The sequence below is a fragment of the Oncorhynchus masou genome, chromosome 33 (assembly GCF_036934945.1).
Source record: "Oncorhynchus masou masou isolate Uvic2021 chromosome 33, UVic_Omas_1.1, whole genome shotgun sequence".
In the NCBI taxonomy this organism is placed as follows: domain Eukaryota; kingdom Metazoa; phylum Chordata; class Actinopteri; order Salmoniformes; family Salmonidae; genus Oncorhynchus; species Oncorhynchus masou.
The window spans coordinates 11,139,432-11,163,043 of record NC_088244.1 but is presented as its reverse complement, the minus strand read 5'-3'; the positions used below and the strand labels follow the sequence as shown (position 1 = coordinate 11,163,043).

The 23,612-nt window shown below is 42.1% G+C and overlaps 1 protein-coding gene across 1 annotated transcript; it reads left to right on the top strand.

The window, feature by feature from the left end:
- The first annotated feature begins 98 nt into the window (after positions 1–98).
- On the top strand, positions 99–23,523 carry bcap31 (B cell receptor associated protein 31). Its single transcript, XM_064956421.1, has 8 exons — positions 99–251; positions 2,543–2,651; positions 3,076–3,176; positions 3,349–3,493; positions 9,790–9,925; positions 15,520–15,652; positions 15,825–15,925; positions 21,292–23,523. Exons 2-8 carry the CDS (start codon positions 2,560–2,562, stop codon positions 21,331–21,333), a joined length of 750 nt encoding a protein of 249 aa, XP_064812493.1. The 5' UTR covers positions 99–251; positions 2,543–2,559; the 3' UTR covers positions 21,334–23,523.
- Positions 23,524–23,612: the final 89 nt, after the last annotated feature.

Genomic DNA, 23,612 nt, shown 5'->3' with positions numbered 1-23,612 from the left:
TATCAGTATCTGGAATGCATCTCTGACTCAACTATACTGTAGTATGGGGCAATTTAACCTTTACCCCCGTCTCATGATGAGATGAGCTGGCACCGGAAGTAGGAAGTAACTAGCTAGGAAGTCTTCAAGAATGCATTTAGCTAATTAACGCTCAAGCGAAGTACGCGTCGTTTCTGTTTTGATATACCTCAGCGGTCGAGAGCCCTATAGGAAGACCAGTTTCCGTGCATCCAATAATTTAAGTGTTGTAGGTGAGTACTGCTAACCGTTGCATAAAGTGAGTTCTGTAAGGCCTGTGCTGAACATTAGCAGGTAACTTAGTCACAACCATTGCTCGAAATCCAGCTAGCATGCTAGTTAACTAGCATATTTAGCTATCTACGTCATTATTTCGTTTTTGGAATGTCTGGTCTTTGCTGGTCTTTGTCCAAACTTCCAGCTACTAGTAATTTATACGTAATGTCCAGCCAGATATTAAACAGTTGGCTGGTTAGCGACCTTTTTTTGCAAGAAGCACGTGTGCGTCACATTTGGAAGCACAATGAGGTTTGAGTTAATAAAAGCCTTCATGTTTTTCTATGCGCGCTGGAGTTCCTAAATAAAACATTCCAGGTCGCACCAAAATATTTAGGCCCATATTTGAGTAAAGTGGTTGCACTGTAGAGCCCTGTAGCTACCTTGTTAGTTAGCAGCTATTACAAACTTGTATAATTAACTAGCCATCATTGATGAAAGGGAGGTAGCTAGTCAGTTGTACAACTCAGTCTTCAACTGAAATGTGTCTTCCGCATTTAACCAAACCCATCCTGAATCAGAGGTGCGGGGGCTGCCTTAATCGACACCCACGTCTTCGGCGCCCAGGGAACAGTGGGTTAACTGCCTTGCTCAGGGGCTGAATGACAGACAGCTTGACAGGTTTCTTAAAGTGACATTTTTTTACTTTCTGGGCGACGATTCTCTACACGGTTGCTTGTTTTGTCACACTGCAATTAGGCGAACGACAAATGTTAGCAACCAGAAAATAGCGGCGCGATTTTTGCATATTGCAAGTATTACCAGTGTAGTCAACGATGTTTACAACTAACCAAAGATGGACCACAGCCTGTTGTTTCCAATGGGAACAAATTAGTCACAATGGAAACAGGCAAAGAAGCGGAGCTAGCGAGATCATATTGGCGCGCTGTCGCATGTTTTTGCATATTTCCTTTAGAGAACGTCTACTCTGAAGTGCGCATGTGCATTAACTAAATTATCCATAACACTCCATAAACGCAATAAAAAAAAACGCTTTGGCAAAGAGTAAAGTCAACAAAACTTAGTCCACTCTGTTCATAACATATTCTAGTTTTGAAAGTGCAAAGTCATTGATCCTGTTCCTTAGTCTTAGTTATGTTTAGGACTCCAGAGTGCCGCAGGTGACTAAGGCACTGCATCTCAGTGCTAGAGTTGTCACGACAGACCCTGGTTCGATTCCAGGCTGTATCACAATCGGCTGTGATTGGGAGTCCCATTGGGCGTCCCACAATTAGCCCAGCGTCACCCAGGTTAGGTTTTGGCCGGGGTAGGCTGCCATTCTAAATAAGAATGTGTTCTTAATTTTTTATTTAATGAATCAGTTAAGTAGTCCATGGGCAGCGAGACACAGAGCCTCTTTTTAGAATCTGCGAGTGGAATCATTTTTAACTTACTTTACCTGTTGTCCGCTGATTTTGTCCTGTGTCGGAGGTAATCTGAGAAAAAATATCCACGGGGAACTGTTATTAACCCGACTTCCAGCGCGCTGGTCTGTATATCGGTTTGTATTTACAATACTGATGCAATTCGCACGTGACGAACACCTTGCACAATATGTAAACCATGGCTGGCCTAGCTTAACCAAACCACAGATCGAAAGTTGTCCCAAGCGAAATTTGCCAGCATATCGCAATCGCTTCCAGCTAATTCGCTTGGGAATGTGCTTCGGGCGACAAAGTTTTTCGTTTAATTAGGTTGTTTACATGTTGTGCATCGCGTGCAGAGTATCAGATATTAAATATACAAGCGACAGAATCTACCCTCGGGTGAACAAAAAATATCCACAGGAAAGTAATCTCCACTTCCTGCTGCCAAAAGGACCAACAGCATGTATAAAGTGTAAATATCATTTTATTCACCATTGTCTTGTTGAGACTCTTGCATCTTTAGGGCAACTTCTTTCAGACTGAATATAAGTCTGTTTTGGCAGGGATGGACAGCAGGCCACTCAGCTTTCCTAGCAGTAGACCTATCTGTCCTGCTGTCTCTGTTCCATTCTCCTTGAAATTATGTGAACATTTTGTGCCAGCATTAATTCAAGGATAGAATGACCTGATTTAGACTGTCATGTTCAACTGTCCAAAAGTATGTTTATGGTAATGGAAGATGTTAAAATTCTTGAAAGTTTACAGCAAGCACACTAATAACCTTGAATTATGTTGGATAAACGGTAGTGTTGTTGACTTCAACAAGAGCGTTACTTTCTTATGTTTTATTTGCTTAACGAACGCATTTTTTTCTCTCGCAGAATCTTATCTGATCAACATGAGTCTACAGTGGACGGCCGTGGCCACATTCCTTTATGCGGAGGTCTTCTTTGTGTTGCTTCTGTGTGTGCCCTTCATCTCCCCCAAGAGGTGAGCCACCCAGTTGAACTGCAGTCAACTGGTCAAAACAAACCGTCTCCATGCACACAGTCTAATTCCACTAGTGCAGTATCTAATTTGCTATAAAAAAAACATGTATTTTCTCGATTGCTTAAAAATATTTGATCACATAACCACTTAATTATTTGCGATCTTGGCAAGTCTTATTGCAAAGTGGGAATTGCAAACATTAAACATATTACCCAATAGCCTTTAGTCAAAATGTCAATTACCTCCCTTGAGACATGGTTGGGTTGCGCAACAATAATTTTGAATGGAGTGATTATTTCTTTCCATTCAATAACCTGTTAAATAATATCTTTAAGATATACGGCGGTTGCCCGGTCTCGGTATAAGATGAGTCGTTTCAAGTCTTTAGTTCACTTTCAAATGTTTAATGAATGTATCTTTGCAGATGGAGTAAGATCTTCAAATCTCGTCTGGTTCAAACTATCGCATATTATGGAAACACCTCCTTCATTGTAGCCATTGCCATTCTAGTTTTCTTACTAATTGGTAAGTGTGTGTGTGGTCTACACCCAACATATCACATCAACTTATGTTCACAGGTTTTGATCATTTATTGTTAATTGTACTCACGATCACAAATTGTGTAGTGGCTGAGAAACCCCCACACCACTTTAGTCTTCCACAGTTTCCCCATGCTCTTGTCTCTGTTTCTATGTAGATGCGTTCAGGGAGGTGCGAAAGTACAGTGTGACTGAGAAGGTGGACCTGACCAACAACCCAGTGGCTGTAGATCACATTCACATGAAGTTGTTCAGAGCCCAGAGGAATGAGTACATTGCTGGCTTCGCCCTGCTCCTGTGTGTGTGAGTATCCATGCCTCCTCCCCCGCCCGGAGCACACCAACTGGCTCCAGTCTGTTCTTGTTCTAGAATGGTTTCTGAGGAAGGGAGGTTGATGTGTAGCTACTCTGACTTTTCACTAGCGCTCCTGGTTTCTTAGTACACAATCACTGTAGGCATCTGTACCTTTCAGGAACCAACCATTTGTCACCATATTTCTGATTGAATTATGACATTTATTTAACCTTTTATTTAACTAGCAAGTCAGCTAAGAACTTTCTTATTTTCAATGACGGCCTAGGAACACTGGGTTAACTGCCTTGTTCAGGGGCAGAATGACAGATTTTTACCTTGTCAGCTCGGGGATTCAATTTTGCCTCCTTTTGGTTACACGTCCAATGCTCTAACCACTAGGCTACCTTAACTTTACAGTTTAAAATAACTGCCATTCATGTTCTTTATAGAATAGCTGGAATCACTTGATAGTAGGACAAAAGACATAAAGATGAAAGCTTAGGTTCTGTCATCAGCCCAAACAATATGTTTGTTTGACCTTATGCTAGTGATGAGTAGGTGGTGTGTATAGTGTATACTTTACTAATCTACTGAGATTTTACAGTAGCTATTGAAGGAATGTCCGGTGGGAGGGGGAGCTAGCTAGCTAGACATTTTCCATTCACAAGTCTCATCCGAAGTGTAAAGTCTGGTTAACATGATAGGATGAGCATTGTCTGACGTAGTGTATATTCAACTATTTTTTTTGTTTTTTTTTATGCCTGGTTGTCCAGTCTGCATATCTTCTCCATACAGGGACCCTGTCATATTCCTCTGAATGGTATGCTATTAATAGACCTTCGGGTGGCTACTACAGCTATTTGTGCTACTTCTTTGCTCTACCACTGTTTCCAGGTTTGGGTGTTTGGACGTGTAATCTTTTGGGCAGCTGCGTCTGAGAAACTAAATGACATGTGATCAAGCAACTGGTGATGAGATTTAAATTTAGCCTCAATGACATGCTTGGCTGTAGACCTATAGCTCAGGATTCACGTTACTAGCTGCCTAGTGTTACCTCTCACACAGGGTCTGGCCACTTAAATGGCATCAAAGTAACTCATTTATGGCATTACAGAGCAGTGCATAGGGACATCAAATATACACTTTTTTTTATTTAAACATGGCTGAAATGTCGTCTACTCCTTTTGTATAGACAACACATGTTAGATTGTTTATAGCATGTTATTTGCATCGTGTTAGATTGTGGCATTGTTGGACAGAAGACTGTTAACACTAGGAAATTGACAGCAAGTGATTTAATTTAGGAAATTTGCTCAAGTATTCCCATGCATAATCCACGCTAGACTTGGGCGGTATCCAGATTTTAACACGGTCCTTCTCTCATCCTGGGATTTACGGTATTACCAGCACAGCACACAATGGGGTGCTAAAAATGGAAGAAAAGCCCATTTGGCCTCTTACCAGAATGCTAACTAAATTTGGATAAACTAATAGCAAAATCAAAAACACTGTTAGCTAAATGCTAACGAACGAGAACTAACATGACCATTTGCAAAGATGTGCAAATCCAGCTCATCATACAGTTTTACAAGTGAAAGTGAACCAGAAATTGTGCAAATGGATGAATTTGTGCAGCATGTGGGGGGTGTGTGTAAAATGGCGACTGTACAGGAAAGATCTCTGCATGCGTTGATTTATGGATAGGGTTTCCCTGGCTTTTGGCCGGGGAAAAATTGGCACATTATGAGGCATATTTTACCTTGCTTCAAAGTAGCCTAGCCAAAATCAAACCCCATCTGTAGAGGCAATTATTTTATATAAACTTTCTTTCATTGTCCAGTAGCCAAAGGCACAATCCTAGTCATATTAGCAACCCATGCTAGTTGATGGTAATCCTAGTCATATTAGCAACCCGTGCTAGTTGATGATAGTCATATTAGCAACCTGTGCTAGTTGATGATAATCCTAGTCATATTAGCAACCCGTGCTAGTTGTTGCATATTTGATCTCCCCTCTTTCTAAATTCCTAACAGATATTTTCTTATGTCACATGAAACCTCTCGAATGTGCGGTGCGCTTTTGAAAACTATTTTTCCACTAATTGCTTTATGGAATGAAAATCGTGTGGAGCCTGCTGCGTTGTGCACGTTTCAAGAAATAGTTGATCAACATTTTGAAGCTAAATGTTCTTATCTGTTGCATCATACTCATTTTGCTTTTCAACAAAACATTTTATCCTAGTCCTACTGGTTGTATGAATTTGGGATCTATCATCCCACAACTGCCCGTGTCTGTTTGGAATGGGCTATTTCTTTCTCGACAAGCTGACCAATAGAATAGGTTAACTTTGCTACTATGCGTTATTGCAGATCGACAGGCTAGTGATTTCGCTGTTTGTTACTCGTCTTGTTGGCCGAGGAAAAGTAAATGTGGACAGTTATTCTAACCGCTTCAAAGTGCGCATCAGAATTAGGTAAGGAGGAGCACACATTGTTCCATCCTTTACTTACACGTTCTGTTAATGAGAGTTACCATAATATAAATGTAATTTCTGTTATTCTGAGCACGGTCGGTGGATGTCCTAATCGGGTTACGCATCCAAAACTTGCAACTTTCCGGTTACTAGTCCAACGCTCGAACCACCGGGCTACCCTGCTGCTCCAATATGACCGGTGGAATTAACACAATCTGCTTTATCTCTTAATGTTTTGCACAAGTTGAACACAATCTGCTTTATTGCACAAGTTGACTGCGGGTATTAACTTAAATAGTAGCTACAAATGTTCACATTTAATTTAAAAAAAAACTTGTTTGAGGAACCATCCTGTGGCTTTTCCCAAATAGACTGATGGAGATGTGGTTTTATACAAATGTAAGCAAGGTTTGTAATGATTGTTTTAATCAAATATATCGGTTTGGGCTTCTTGTGGTTAATTTACAGTCTACAAATGATTAGTAAATATGTTCCGGCCCCTGACCATCCGCTCAAGAAATATCACCCCATAGCTGAATCTAGTTGATCCCTTATTTACAGCATATCAAATGCATTGTTAGATTATTTTCAGCCATATTTCCTCCATGTGGAAGGGGTTGCGCCAGCTTTTGTATTAGGCCTGCTGAAGGCAGCAGGGAGGTGTCATTTGTGATATTAGTATCACATCCAGCACTTCTGCATATCTAAGAGAATTACAACAACGATATAACTACAAATGACATGACTTTTGTTTACAAATATGGTATTGAAACTGACCCTGAATATAGATTCTTACTTTTTCCTGTTTATTTCTTGCTTGTTTTTGTTCCACCTAGTTATTTTTAGTGTACTCATTGATGTTGATTTCGGCATTGTTGGATTTAGAGCTGGCAAGATAGGCATTTCACGACTTGTTCACGTGACACCAAAAACCATATACTGTTCAAGTGCAGTGATACCTATTTTCTAAAGGTCAACAACCACTGCAGTAAACTAACGAGTAGGAATATCAAAGAAATGTCAAACATTTTTGTGGAAGTGTTGTGAAATGTGCTGATGAAGTTTTAACACAGTAGCTGAACAGGGACTGGGCTGAGGTCCGTTTGTGTGACATGAGCATGAGCGCAAACTAGGCTAACTGCATTCGTCTGCCCCCTGTGTAACTCTCTACAATGCTGACACTTATCTTGTGCATGTGCCCCTTGCCGAATACAGTGACCTCAACTTAAGCATGCCAGATATTGCATATACTATTTGAATGTAAAGAGAATCCACCACCACAGTTTGTATAAATGCTGCTATAGTTGATTTTTATGGCAGGATTTACTTAACTATCATGCAGTTCCTTAGCATACAAGTCTTCACTTAAATCTCCATTACATTTTGAAGTAGCATATAAACTCAGAAAAAAATAAGTCCCTTTTTCAGGACCCTGTCTCTCAAAGATAATTCGTAAACATCCAAATAACTTCACAGATCTTCATATGTAAAGGGTTTAAACAATTATTAAACATGCACCTGTGGAACAGTCGTTAAGACACTAACAGCTTACAGACGGTAGGCAATTAAGATCACAGTTATGGAAACTTAGGACACTAAAGGGGCCTTTCTACTGACTCTGAAAAACAAAGATGCCCAGGGTCCCTGCTCATCTGTGTGAACGTGCCTTAGGCATGCTGCAAGGAGGCATGAGGACTGCACATGTGGTCAGGACAATAAATTGCAATGTCTGTACTGAGACGCCTAAGACGGGGAGACAGGACGGACAGCTGATCGTCTTCGCCGTGGAAGAGCACGTGTAACAACATCTGCACAGGATTGGTACATCCGAACATTATACCTGCGGGACAGGTACAGGATGGCAACAACTGCCCGATTTACACCATGAATGCACTATCTCCATCAGTGCTCAGACTGTCTGCAGTAGGCTGGACTGAGGGCTTGTAGGCCTGTTGTAAGGTAGGTCTTCACCAGCAACAACTTCGCCTATGGGCACAAACCCACCGTCGTTGGACCAGACAGGACTGGCAAAAGGTGTTTTTCACAAGTCGCGGTTTTGTCTCACCAGATTCGCGTTTATCGTAGAAGGAATGAGCATTACACCGAGGCCTGTACTCTGGAGCGGGATCGATTTGGAGGTGGAGGGTCCGTCATGGTCTTGGGTGGTGTATCACAGCATCATCGGACTAAGCTTGTTGTCATTGCAGGCAATATCAATGCTGTGCGTTACAGGGAAGACATCCTCCTCCCTCATGTGGTACCCTTCCTTGCAGGCTCATCCTGCATGACAATGCCACCAGCCATACTTCTCGTTCTGTGTGTGATTTCCTGCAAGACAGGAATGTCAGTGTTCTGCCATGGCCAGCGAAGAGTCTGGTCACGTCAACCCCTTTGTTCAGGTGACAAACAAATGGAATAATGTGTCCATGTCTGTGGAACTTATTCAGTTTTTCTGTTGAATCTTATGTTCATAAAAAATATTTACATGTTAAGTTTGCTGAAAATCAACGCAGTTGACAGTGAGAGGATGTTTCTTTTGCTGGGTTTACATCATGCAGATGAGATTAATGTCAACATAACAGCTAGCAAGCTGACTTTAATACACCTTACCTATGTTAAAGCAACCTGGTCTCAGAGCATTTTGTATTCTGTATGTAAATTCACAATTCCATTTAGATGTTACGATTCGTATGGTATGTATTAATTTGTAGATGTCCATCACCCTTTTCTATGATATGTTACAAATTTAACATTAGGAAAAAAATTAAATGTTAAGAATTTGCTAAATGTATATGTTACGAATTCTGGAAAACTCTGGCGGGGGCTGGCCGGCTTGGCTGGTGGTCGCCGCTTGGCTTGGCTTGGCTGGCGGTCGCCGCCTGGCTTGGCTTGGCTGACGGTCGCCGCTTGGCTGGCGGTCGCCGCCTGGCCTGGCCTGGCCTGGCTTGGCTTGGCTTGGCTTGGCTTGGCTTGGCTTGGCTGACGGTCGCCGCTTGGCTTGGCTTGGCTGGCGGTCGCCGCTTGGCTGACGGTTAGGGTTAAGTTTAGGAGTTAGGTTAAAGTAGCTAAAAAGTTAATTGTCCGTGATGAGATAAAAATTCACCACCTTTGCTCGTTACACGACCACCCATCCACTCCGACCAACCACCCTACTTTTGCCTTAAGTAACCATACCAAATGTAAAATATCATACTTATTTGAGTGTCCAGGATTAACGTTTATGTTACGTCTAGTCGTTGAGATCAGGCTGGTTATAGGAATAACATGATATGCACAATGATGTCATATTACGTAAGATCTTAAATATGTCACAATTTGATTTATTTGAAATTCATGACTAGTTCAGATTGACAGGGTTTATATTTCGGATTTGTTTCTGGTCAACTGTTCCTAGAAGTGTGATGTGCTTTCACAAAGTAATGTGCTGTAATTTTATCTTGGGTCTAGTTTGACCTTTTCAATAAGACTGGGGCCCATCACTCACATAAATGTCTTATCATCTGATACCCTTTAAATGCTGCCATTTACCTCATCATGATTCCTTGGATACTGCTTAAACTACAGGAATGCATATATTGGGCCTAAGCCATGGTTGTCTTGTAAAGGTGATTGCAATTTCTAATGCATTTTTGAATATGCTCACATTTTAAGTGACTTGTTTGCTAACTCCCCAGATTTCCGTAATGCATGTAATGTGTTGTCTATTTTTATGCTGATGTCAAAATCTATTTCCATGAAAATGGACCAAGTATACTGTATCATAAGTCTGTTTTGAAACACTCTTAAAAGTTGGAAATTAGTCAGTGACCCTTTAACCCCTTCCCATGTCCAGGTTGCTGAGGCGGCTGGCAACCCTGCTCTCTCAGCAGGCCACTTTGATGGCTTCCAACGAGGCCTTCAAGAAGCAAGCAGAGGGAGCCAGTGATGCTGCCAAGAAGTACATGCAGGAGAATGAGGATCTGCAGGCGGTGAGCTGGGGTTGGGTGCTATACAAGACACTGTTGTGCTTCTGATGTCAATCGTGACCTTTACAGGAGTTTTGGCTTTCTCCGTAAGGTCAACACATAAGACCTCCTTAGATATGAGGTAAATGCTTGCACGTGATTTATGTGGAACAGGATGTTATCCTACGCTTACTAAAGTCTTGTGGTTGACTGTTTGAGTGTCCAACATTCCTCAGAGTTAGGTTCACGGGCAGAACAATACAAGTTTAATTTAACCAGTGTTCTGCTGCTGTTCCTTTGACAGCCACAGGGGGCAACACTAAGCTTCAAGCAGTTAACAATTTAACAATTCAAACCGCTTCATCATCACCTGATACAATCAGTGTTTATTTGAATCAGTCATCCAAGAGATTAGCAAAAAAACAACTGTAGCTTGACAGGTTTGTATTTTACATCATAATTATTTAGTTTTTTACCAACTATTATCCCAATTGCTATGATGGCTCAAAGTCCCTTGTTATTGCCATATTAAGTGTTTGAGATGAAAAACAGTATGCTAGTGGAATTGGGTTACTTGAAAGTCACAATATAGGCCTAGTGTGTTCTCACCTCCCTTTGTGGTTGGATGTTCTGCTACATCTGATCTGCCACTTTTCTGAGGTTTCTCTTTGCAGCACACTTTATTCAGAGTATTATAGGGATTAGGTCCAGACCATATAATATTAACAAACTATTAGTGTTTGGAATAGGCTTAATTTACTCCAATGCATTTATAAACACTTGGAATATTTTCCTAGTATTGAATTAGAGTGAGCAAACATATATTCTCGTCCTTCTATGGGCTGAGTGTTTGTTTGAGTGTAGATTTAATCAACAAACTGGTTTCATTTGGTAAATAAGCACTGTGGCTGAAGCTTGTAATGCACCTCAACTACGGAAGGTAACAATGTAATCATTCAAAATATGGATCTCGGGTCTGCAGAAGGTCACCATGCATGTGGATGCTCCACAAGCCGAGGCCCTGAATATGCCTTCATTATTTATGACCAGCAAATGGGTGTAATGCGCTGAAGAGGTGGAATCATAAAGCCAGATAAAATACAACCTTGCAGCAATGTGGGGATGGAAATACTTCTGTTTAGATGGAGAGGTTTCATTTACACATTTGGCCTGCCAGCAAATCGGCTCCCAAGTGATATTCATTTTGGAAATCTCTTCCCAAATATTCCTACGCATAATAGAGATGTGATTGTACACACATGTAAGCGAGGTTTGAAATGATTGTTTTCGTCAAATATTATCAATCAAATTTATTTATAAAGCCCTTTCTACATCAGCCGATGTCAAAGTGCTGTACAGAAATCCATCCTAAAACAGCATGCAATGTAGAAGCATGGTGTCTATGAAAAACTCCCTGGGTAGAAACCTAGAGGAACCAGGCTCTGAGGGGTGGCCAGTCCTCTTCTGACTGTGCCGGGTGGAGATTATAACAGTACATGGCCAAGATGTTCAAATGTTCATAGATAACCAGCAGGGTCAAATAATAATCAGTGGTTGTAGAGCGTCCTGTGTGGCTCAGTCGGTAGAGCATGGCGCTTGCAACGCCAAGCGTCGTGGGTTCGATTCCCGCTGGGGCCACCCATATGTAAAAGTAGTGGCCCCAGCCGACTTGTAAGTCGCTTTGGACAAAAGCGTCTGCTAAATGGGATATATTATTATTATTATAGGGTGCAGCAGGTCAGCACCTCGGAAGTAAATGTCAGTTGGCTTTTCATAACCGATCATTCAGTTACAGGTTTCTTACGGTCTATTTGCAGTCTACAAATTATTAATAATTATGTTCTGGCCCCCTGACCATCCACTCAATAAATAATTGGCCTGCGGCTGAATGAAAGCTGATCCCCGGTTTACAGTAAAGAGAACTACATTGCAGTGCAGCTTACATAAGAAAAAGTAAGTGATTTATTAATCTATTTTATCCCTCAACGAAGCCAGAGGCTTTAAATGTATTGTGACTAGCTCGTCCTCAGAAGGCCCAGCCACTGTTAGGTATGTCCTTTAAATCTTTAAAACTCTGGGCTCTCTCTACCCAATCACTGAGTAATGGCTGTCCATATTGCTATTGATTCCCTGCACTACCTATCTGAGCCAGACTCTGGTTAACTCAACTATTGATCTATTTAAGCAATATGGCCCGGGGGGGTGTGGTATAGGAACAATATACCACGGCTAAGGACTGTTCTTTGCACAACGCAGAGTGCCTGGATACAGCCCTTAGCTATGGTATATTGGCGTCGTACCAGAAACACCTGAGGTGCCTTGTTGCGTAAATAAACTGCCTACCAATGTAATTAGAACATGATTCTTTTTTATATATTTTTTGCCATACCTGTGGTATACGGTCCGATATACCACAGCTTTCAGCCAATCAGCATTCAGGGCTCGTACCACCCAGTTTCTAAACGAGAATGAATATCTTCTGTAGCTGACTGAGCTTAAAGTGGACTCCAACTAGGTGATATGGAAATGTTTCTTCTCTTTGATCTAACCAAGCTTGTGTATGAGGCTCCTTGCTATAAATGTACAATCTGAGCTACAACTAGGATAGTTACGTGTTTTGTGTTTTCACTTGCGTCATCAAACAAATACACTGTAACGACTTGATTTATTTTACAGCACGCAGCATTTCTTAGCCTAGATTAGTACATTCTGTCTGGCTCTAGAATCTGTCTGTAAGGAACATCACAAATCCTCTGCCCTAGTTACAAGGTCTGTTCCCTCTTAAGGAAAATCCTAACCCAGATCTGTCTGATATTATTTAGACAAATCTATATTCTCCTGTTAGACCTAGAGTTGGGACACTTCAAATGGCAGTCCTTAATCGGGTCCTAGTAACATCAGTGATGGCTCCTAATGTCCCTCTATGACATGGCTTCTGTGTTCCTGGTAATTGTGTGTGTGTGTAGCGTTTATCAGTGTGTTTTGGTCTGAGGTCTCAGGTGGCCTTGAGAAATATATTTTAAATAATTTGTACCAATGTTTTCGCTGTATGTTTTTGATACACTACTTTACACACACAATTTACTTTAAAATGCAGATGGTTTAGAGGAAGCTATTCGAAGCAAGGTATCAAATAAGATCATAGTTCTCCTTGCTGTTCCAACTAGCTACATGTAGAGGGGCAGCTAATCATAATAACAGTTTGTGATAAAAGCACAACATGTTTCATTAAAATATTTAGATATCAGGCCATCGCAGGTTTGACACCTGTTAGCTGTACTGGCATTAAAAAAAAAAAAAAAAATTACATTTATTTTTTTGATATTTAAAAATAAATGAATAATGCTAAAAGATTCTACAAATTCCCACAATTTTTTTTTCTTCTAAAATAATACTCACTCTGATATTATCACCGGCTCTCTAGCCTACAGTGTGGGTCGGCTAGCCTACATTTTGAAATTATTATGGCCAAATGAGCTCGATTTGTCAAATTGCAGCCAAGCATGTCACCAGAATAAGACCCTCGATATTTATTGGCGCATCAAGCTCAACTTGCACGTTCACCACTCTTTAAGTTAATCATAATTTATTTGATCTGTAGCCTAAAACTGCATGCTTTCTCGAGTCTTAGTGGAAGGATCACATGTCATCACTTGACTTCAAGTTGACGTTGCCCGTTAACAGCGTTTCCACCAGCATTTCTCCCATAATAATTTTACCGTTTTACCGACACATCCTACTTTGTCTAGCGTATTTTGTTTCCATCAGGCCTGACATGACTTTTTATCTGACTTGTACTTGCATTAAAGGGCTGGGTGGGAACCTGGTTTCTGTCGTTATCCATCTCCGGTTTTAGCTAGTGAAGAGCCAATGTCTTCAGCAAATAACATCACAATCCGTTCCCTGGTTTTTGGCCAGCATATCAGGAAATTGACCTAATCAAATGTATGTTGTGTTGCTTAAGACTGTGATACACCTCAAATATGAGTGGTTTGGTGGATGATTCTGTGGAAGGAGGTATTGAGTCATTGTTGCAATCCAAGAGGATCAGGGCCAAGACCAGCAGCTGGGTGGTGGGCTTGGTATGAGCACCTGTTCTGAGGCTGTTGGCTGGATGGAACCAGTCACACTAGCTTTATGTAGGCTAATGGTCATTAGGGCTGTGACAGTATCGCAATATTTTCTTCCATGGCAAAAGTGAAAACACAAAGCAGACCAAACCCTTTAGTCCTTTAATAACCTGATGTATGTCAAATGTTGTGTGCTGTAGCTTGGAAAATAAATCCATATGACTGGATGACAACTTGTTTTTTTTGTTACCTTTTTTTTTTACTAGGCAAGTCAATTAAGAACAAATTCTTATTTTCAATGAAGGCCTAGGAACAGTGGGTTAACTGCCTGTTCAGGGGCAGAACGACAGATTTGTACCTTGTCAGCTCAGGGATTCGAACTTGCAACCTTTCGGCTACTAGTCCAACGCTCTAACCACTAGGCTACCCTGCCGCCCCCATGTTTTTTTCTAACATTACATCTTCTTTTTCCTAAAGAAGTGAAGTCCGCTTCGTGTTTCCTTGTCAGGATACGGAGTATCGCGACACTGGTATCGTCCGGGCTCCAAGTCATGCAGCTGCAGAATGATTCTGGTGGCCATGGAATGGGGTCATTCTGGGGTGGTCTGACCACACCTCCTACAGTAATATTAAACAGGCAACAATCTTAGTGTAAATGTCATACTTTAAAAAAAAATTTTACACAGAACAAAAATATCAACACAACATGTAAAGTGTTGGTCCCATGTTCCATGAGCTGAAATGAAAAATCCCAGAAATGTTCCATATGCACAAAAACCTTATTTCTCTCATTCTTTATACATTTGTTTACATCTCTTCATTAGCATTTCTCCTTTGCCAATGTAATCCATCCACCTGACAGGTGTGGCATATCAAAAATCTGATTAAACAGCATGTTTTGTGCTTGTGGGTAATAAAAGACCCATCTAAAATGTGCAGTTTTGTCAAACAATACAATGACAGATGTTTTGAGGGAGTGCAATTGGCATGCTGACTGCATTAATGTCAATCAGAGCTTTTGCCAGAGAATTGAATGTTAATTTCTCTACCATAAGCCACCTCCAATGTCGTTTTACAGAATTTGGCAGTACATCCAACCGGCCTCACAACCGCAGACCATGTGTATGGCGTTGAGCGGTTTGCTGATGTCAACCATTGTGAAGAGTGCCCCATGGTGGGGGTATGGGCAGGCATAAGCTACGGACAAGGAAAACAATTGCATTTTATCAATGGCAATCTGAATGCACAGAGATACCGTGACAAGATCCTAACGCCCATTGTCGTGCCATTAATCTGCCTTATCATCTCATGTTTCAGCATATGCACGGCCGGCCCCGTGTCGCAAGGATCTACACAATTCCTGGAAGCTAAAAATGGCCCTGTTCTTTTACGGCCTAATGAATACATTTCAATTCACTAATTTCCTTATGAACTGTAACTCAGCAAAATCTTTTTAAATTGTTGCATATTTATAATTTTGTTCAGTATAGTAAGTTATCCACAACCCGTAATCAGGGGTTAAAGGAAATTCTTAATTTTTATTTTCAGAAACTAAAGGATGCCGGCGTCGCTGTCCCAGAAATGGGCAAGAAGCCATCTGTAGTTGGAGTGCAGGAGGAAAACAAGACGTTGAAGGCAGAGGTGCGCTCTCTGAAGGATGAGCTGGAAGCCACAAAGAAAGGTGATTACTAGAGGTTAAAAAAAATGTCAAAAAGTTAGAGGTTCTCTCTACCAAATGGTGATAGATGGATGAAAAATGGGGAGAGAACCCCAAAATGTAATTTGATCATCAGTGAAATGTACAGTGGCCTGCCCTCCTGTCCTGACTGTATTGTGTGTTTGTGTGTCCCCAGTCCTCCTGAAGTCTGACGGTGACGTGAAGGCAATGAAGAAGCAGGCGGAGAACCTGACTGTGGAGTATGACCGCCTGCTCAATGAACATTCCAAGCTGCAGGTCCGTACTGGGAACACTCGTGTACCCACTCCCACAGAGGCACAAACAACCACACCAGGGTTTCCGTTAGCTAGTAATAATAGTAATTATACATGTTTTTGAAAAGCCGATAAATGAAACTGGCCCCGGCCAATTGTCCGGGAGAAGAGAATCTATGCTTTTCACCCTATTTATTGATGAAATAGATTGACTGGTCATGCTTATTGGTCTATAGGTCAACTTACATAATTTAGTGGAATTAATTGCAGCATGTGTACAGGTATATTCGTTATGTCTTTATCACGCGGTTTAAGATGGATACAGGGCCTTTGAGTGGAGAATCTGTCAGGCAGCATGAGAGCTGCTGCAGCCTTTTGTGGTGCCTTCAAGACTGTCCCAGAGTCTGTTTGGAATGGGCTATTTCTTTCTCGACAAGCTGACCAATAGAATAGGTTAACTTTGCTACTATGTGTTATTGTAGATCGACAGGCTAGTGATTTTGCTGTTTGTTACTCGTCTTGTTGGCCGAGGAAAAGTAATTGTGGACAGTTATTCTAACGTCTTCAAAGTGCGCATCAGAATTAGGTAAGGAGGAGCACACATTGTTCCGTCCTTTACTTACACATTCTGTTAATGAGTTACCATAATATAAATGTGATTTCTGTTATTCTGAGCACGGTGGGTGGATGTCCTAATCAGGTTACGCATCCGATGCATAGGGGTCCGGTACATTTCTAAAACGTCTGGTAAATTTAAAATGTTGCAGGTTAAATGTCCAGCGCCACATTTACCTAATGGAATCTCTGACACACACACTGATCTGAGCAAAACTACTACAATCAGGTAACGAGCTCATTGAGTAACAATGGATGTCATCGTGTGTACGTGCTGGGAAGCATGGATCTGAGCTAGTTTAGGACACACCCTATCACAGTATCAGTCATTGTACATGTTGTAATGATTAATTGTCTCTTTTAGTGCGCTCTACTGCACACATACAGTATGTATGTAATACGAGCTGCTGATTAGAGTAATGATATCACAACCGTACAGGAAAGTAATTCATGACAACTAAAACCTGTCAATGGTCACGGAGGCAGATGTTTGCGTTGTGAATTCTTGAACCTAGAGTGATGCACCAAGACACTGCACTAACCCTACATCATGTGGTGGCCATTCAAGTCCCACGGGTATATTGACCTGAGCAGTGACTAATAGCTTAGTAATGCTGAACATATCCCAGTCCCACCTCAGAACAGTGTGGGGCTTTCTCATGGCTGATGCTTGAGCAATAGTCTTATGATAAAATGAACACTTCCCACTTTTACTGGTGGGGGAGTCAGCCGGATGTCTTGCAAAAAATTAAAAGGAAGACACTTACTCTTCTGCAATGAACATGTCTCGTGAAGACGTTTGACAAGTTGAAGGAGCCTAAAATTCTACCAGGCGTTTAACACTTAAAAGACACGTTACATTTATAGCACTCGGGGGGCATATGCCACAGCTTCTTGAATGACCTCCCACATGCGCTGCGTTGTTGTCTCGTGTTTAAGTGTTGTTTTTGCTGTCGCTCGAGGCTCCAGACATGTCAACAGGCAGGTGGTCTGGTACACGTGTGGCGAACATGGCTACTTAATGTTTGGATCCGTGGGTTTTGGAATCCCTCTGAGCTCGTTGCACCTGATCACATGGGCCTACTCTGGTTTCAGGGACTTCATTTCCCTGGCACAAGGCTCCTGCTCCTTTCCCTGGCACAAGGCTCCTGCTCCTTTCCCTGGCCCAGGGCTCCTGCTCCTTTCCCTGGCCCAGGGCTCCGGCTCCTTTCCCTGGCCCAGGGCTCCGGCTCCTTTCCCTGGCCCAGGGCTCCGGCTCCTTTCCCTGGCCCAGGGCTCCGGCTCCTTTCCCTGGCCCAGGGCTCCGGCTCCTTTCCCTGGCCCAGGGCTCCGGCTCCTTTCCCTGGCCCAGGGCTCCGGCTCCTTTCCCTGGCCCAGGGCTCCGGCTCCTTTCCCTGGCCCAGGGCTCCGGCTCCTTTCCCTGGCCCAGGGCTCCGGCTCCTTTCCCTGGCCCAGGGCTCCTGCTCCTTTCCCTGGCCCAGGGCTCCTGCTCCTTTCCCTGGCCCAGGGCTCCTGCTCCTTTCCCTGGCCCAGGGCTCCTGCTCCTTTCCCTGGCACAGGGCTCCTGCTCCTTTCCCTGGCACAGGGCTCCTGCTCCTTTCCCTGGCACAGGGCTCCTGCTCCTTTCCCTGGCACAGGGCTCCTGCTCCTTTCCCTGGCACAGGGCTCTTGCTCCTTTCCCTGGCACAAGGCTCCTGGCACAAGGCCTTTACCCTGCTGCTTTAAGCCTGCCCACTTCATTCAAATGTAAACAGGAGAAAACCCGGTTATGTTTAGACCGATTTCATACGCATTCACTGGCCATTGGCCCGATGTTCGTGTAACCTATACACAAAGGTTAAATCGTGTTACTTATTTAGACCAGAGGTCACGTCGGCTATCAGCTCTCAGGATGAGCAGTGCGGAGAGACATGCTGTAATTTGAGATTAGTTCCTTGTATTACTGAAACGCCAAAGGTTAACCTATCTAAAAACTTGAGATTTTACTGCCTTATCTGTAAATCCCTGTGTGGATGTTTAGGTAGGTTAACCTTCAGTTTCTTGTATTACTGAAAGGCCATTTGATTATCAGAAAAGGCCTATTTTCAATTCTATAATAAACTGTGGCAATGCAGTGGCTATTACTTTGTTGACTTGTTTAAATTACAAAATGGACTGTACTAGGGTTGCGCATTTTGGGGAATATTTAGTGGTCGAAACTTTGCGTTGGAATTAACGAGAATATATTGGAATTAACGGAAATATCTGAAAATGAATTTTAAAACCATTTAAATGTAGATGTTTTCTGCATTGGATATATTTACCATATCATATGGAGACAAACCATTTTACCGGATCATAAGTAGACGATTGCCCATGATTATATCGTTCCAATAGAAAACAAAACAATTTGCTTACAAATTCATCTTTTGAGTTGATTCTTCACATGGGACGATTTCACCGAACAACAAAAAGGGAATATTGAATGATCATCGCGTCTCGCAAAAAAAAAAAACATTTTCAACACACATCTGTAGAATTATAGTCTAGAAACTAAAGCTTTGGTTGTCTTCCTCTCAGGCTTCCATGTCGTCTCCCTGAACCTCCTCAATGTCCACCTCTTGAACATCAGACTCTGAAGCCTCATCTTAACTGTCACTTTCCAACCTTGTTGAGGTTAGCTAGATGACAGGCTCAAAATGACTTACATTTGCCCGGATGGCCACCAATTTTTCAACCCTTATATTGGTCAGCCTGTTGCGTGCTTTGGTGTGTTCCCAGAAAAGACCAGTTGCGCTCTGAGGTGGCTGATATTGGTGTGATTTGGAGGATAACAGGGGAAAGCGCCTCAGATCCACAAAGACCCTTCCACCAGGTGGCTGATGAGATGTTGGCACGACTTCCATATTGCATCTCCATCCCAAAGCCCTTGCTTGGAAGTGTACTTCGCCAGACTGCCAAGAACCTTGCCCTCATCCAGGCCATGCATTCACCTCGAATAGAAGTAGAGGGACTCTTGTCAGAGGTTCCTTGATGTGAGCGCTGAAGGAATTTTATGCACTTGGCCAGATTATGCATCTTTGTTGCGTTCTTCACATATGTAGTGTAGTCTGTAGCTCAGACAGTCTAGTCGTGTGGGCTCAATAGCATCTCATTAGTGTGCAAGATCTTGAGAATCAGCTGCACGTGATGGAAGAGTGCACTGCACACCTAGAATTGCCTTAAGTGAATCCCACAAAAAAGTTCACTGTTTAACTTTTTTTATGAATTTAAGCAAAAATTCCCTGGCTAAACTTCCCATGGAAAATGTCCCGGGAAAATTCAGGGACAGTTTCCGACCCTTTGCAACCCCAGACTGTACACCTTCTATTTAATGCTTTCAGTTTGTGTATAAATGAACAGCTATAGTTAGTCATTGTGTTTTTATATTGAACACAAATATAAACCCAGCATGTAAAGTGTTGTTACCGGAAATGTTTAATACTCGCAAAAAGCTCAATTCTGTGCACAAATTTGTTTACGTGTTAGTCATAATTTCTCATTTGCCAAGATAATCCATCCACCAGACAGGTGTGGCATATCGCAAACCCGATAAAACAGCATGATCATTGTGCTGGTGCTGGGGACATTAAAAGGTTACTCTAAAATGTGCAGTTTTGTCACACAACACAATGCCACAGATGTCAAGTTCGAGGGAGCATGCAACTGGCATGCTGACTGCAGGAATGTCCACCACAGCTGTTGCCAGAGTATTTAATGTTAATTTCTCTATCGTAAGCCACCTCTAGTACGTGCAACCGGCCTCACAACCGCAAACCACGTGTAACCCTGTCAACCCAGGACCACCTTCACCTGTGGTATCGTCTAAGACCAGGTACCTGGACAGCTGATGCAACTGTGGGTTTGCACAGCCGAATAATTTCTGCACAAACTGTCTCAAGGAAGCTGATCTGCATGCATGTCGTCCTCACCATGGTCTTGACCTGACTGCAGTTTGGCGTCGTAACCGACTTCAGTGGGCAAATGCTCTCCGTCGATGCCCACTGGCACGCTGGAGGAGTGTGCTCTTCACGGATGAATCCCGGTTTCAACTGTACCGGTCAGATGGCAGACTGTGTGTGGTGTTGTGTGGGTGAGCGGTTTGCTGATGTCAACGTTGTGAACATGGTGGGGTTATGGTATGGGCAGGCATAAGCTATGGACCACGCACACAACTGTGTTTTGTCTGGCAATTTCAATGCACAGAAACACTGACTAGATTCTGAGGCCCTTTGTCTTGCCCTTCATCCACTGCCATCACCTCACGTTTCACCATAATGCATGGCCGTTCCCATGTCTCAAGGATCTGTACACAATTCCTGGAAGCTGAATGTAATTTCTTATATGGCCTGCATACTCGCCAGACATGTCACCGGTTGAGCATGTTTGGGATGCTCTGGATCGACGTGTACGACAGTGTTCCAGTTCCTGTGACTTCAATCCATTGAAGAGGAGTGGGGGCAACATTCCACAGGCCACAATCAATAGCCTGATCAACTCTGTGAAGGAGATGTCACGCTGCATGGGGCAAATGGTCACACCAGATACTGACTGGTTTCTGATCCACGTCCCTAACCGTTTTTATTTTAAGGCATCCGTGACCAACAAATGCATATCTGTATTCCCAGTTGTGAAATCCATAAATTACGGCCTAATTTATTTCCTTATGAACTGTAACTCAGTGAAGTCTTTGAAATGTGTTGCTTTTATTTTTGTTCAGTTTATGAATCAATTTTCTGAATCCCTTTTCTACAGGCAAGCAGTGATGCTAAATCGCAGGACAAAAAGTCCAACTGATCGGGAGAGAAGTGGTGACGTGCTCGTACCATCCACCGTCAACAACAGCCACCCACCACCACTGCTTTCCACAGGAAGTCATTAGGTGCTGAATGTGCAGAACCTGCAGGAGGAGGATTTGGTTTATCTGCCTTTCAAGCCTTGCTACTTTGTTGTGGCACACAATGGACAGCCATGTTTTTTGTATGGTTTACCTCCATTTGTGAAACCACCATGTACTTTATATCTGTACTTAGCTGTTTTCATTCCATTTGAAATTAAATGACCGAATTGCACATCTGAACAGATGATCCTCTTTGTATTTGAGAAGGCTATGTCCCCTGTTGGACGTCTGATTTGACTACTTTAGTTGAACAACTAAAGTATCTATTCTGAGGGGACCTGGTAACAGTTGTCCATGTCACAAATATTCCAGTATCTGATAGAAAATATGTAGTTGCGAGTCACCTTTGGACTTACTGTAAGGTGTGGTTTAACATCTTATTCCTATTTGTCAATTCTTCATTCTTGTTTTGAATGTAATCTGTGTTACCTGTTACAGTATGAGGCAGACCCTGTCATTAAGGGCATCATATTGTATGGGTGGGAATCTGCATATGCTCCTTTGATGGAAAGCGGTTCATTTTCACTCCAGTAATTAGGCCCATTTCATGCTTTTGACTGAACAAATCGGTCGTTTGGCACATCTTGTTCTTTGAAGCCCTTATCCTCTTTGTTTGAAAATTAATAAGTTCCTTTTACCTCGTCTGACTGCACACTTCTGTATTGGAGAAGTGCCTCAGACACATGGTGTGACGAACTTGTACCACCCAAATCACTAAGCCTGCATAACATGATATGAGATGCGCTATATTGGAATGTAGGGCTTCATGGCGCCCTTCCATTTGAAGTCAGCTTGCCTCTCTTTGGTTGATGGCATTTAAAAACACGGTTGGTTCAGTCTTTCAAATGTTAGACACGATGTAGTCTATAAATTCTGATATTTGAAAGAATGTTGGAAATTTGTTTATTAAACTTCTTTGCGATCTCACACCCTGTCTTTTCTTTCCTGTTTTCCCACTTGCTGATCATAGAAGGGTCTATCTGGAGTGCTTCACCCGCCATTTTGAATTTAATTGGAGGGGAAATTTTATGAACTGCAGAACAAGCTTCCCCTGCCTGTAGATCCAATTTGAACAGCGAGGGCTGTAAATACATTTCCCATTAAGCAGCAACCTAAAGAATTGTGGAACTTTCAGTAATTAAATAGTCAACTGGCCTTTCACCAGGTGACAGTGGAATATAGATATATCTCTCTCTATTCTGGTAACTTGCTGAAATTAGTGCTTTGGGTCATCTGAGGAATTACATAACAAATTGTTGCACCAGGTAAAAATAGGGACTTGTAGAAAGTCACTGTCATGGCCACTGACCTTCAGGTGAGATGGTAACCTGTCGGGGTCTGTCTGGTGTTGTACGAGAAATTCTTCGTTTGTGGTGACATTAACATGCCTAAGAACAGTACACTATTCATCCATGTTTCTATGTAGTATCAGTGTTCGCTTCATTTATAATGCGTTCTTTACAAGGTTGCCGAGCAGGCCTAGTACTCGAGGTAAAGGTTCTATGTATTTCACGATTTCTTTTGCTCTCATCTATTTTCTTGTGGGCGAGCGGTTTGTTCTGATGAACTATTTACAGTAGGTGGTAGATGTCTGTAAGCCATCTGATTTTTAAATGCCACTTTTTCCCCCTCATTACATTGTCAGTTTTTCCATTTTGTCAGACACTGGTGATATTCATTCCTTAGTCCAAGGGCTATTGAAATTCATATTCTCAACAGAGAAGATGAGTCTCAAAGATTTTGCAGATTTTGTCCTTGCTGTTCAGTCATTGACTCTTGATGATATTAATTCTATTATATAATCTCATTTGGTGGCCTTAAGTCATTTAACGGACCTATTTTTGCATGATTACTTTCTCACAAGAGAACTGCATTTACACATCGTATGATCTACTGTCCTTTCAAGAAATTTTAGCTAATAATTGTCATCAAAGTTTTCCCCTTATCTTGGAGGGAAGAAGTTTGCTGTTTCATTAACTAAATGTATTGTTTTGGATTACAGCATCTGTTTGCAGTCAACTACATGTATGAACATGGTCAATACTGTTGGTGTGTAATGCAAAATAAATATATTTCCCAACAATGTCTGACAAGAACTAGGTTTGGTCATTTGCAGTATGTTTGTCCACAATGTGCCCCACATGCTGTATACAAACTGTTGTATTGTTCCGCTATT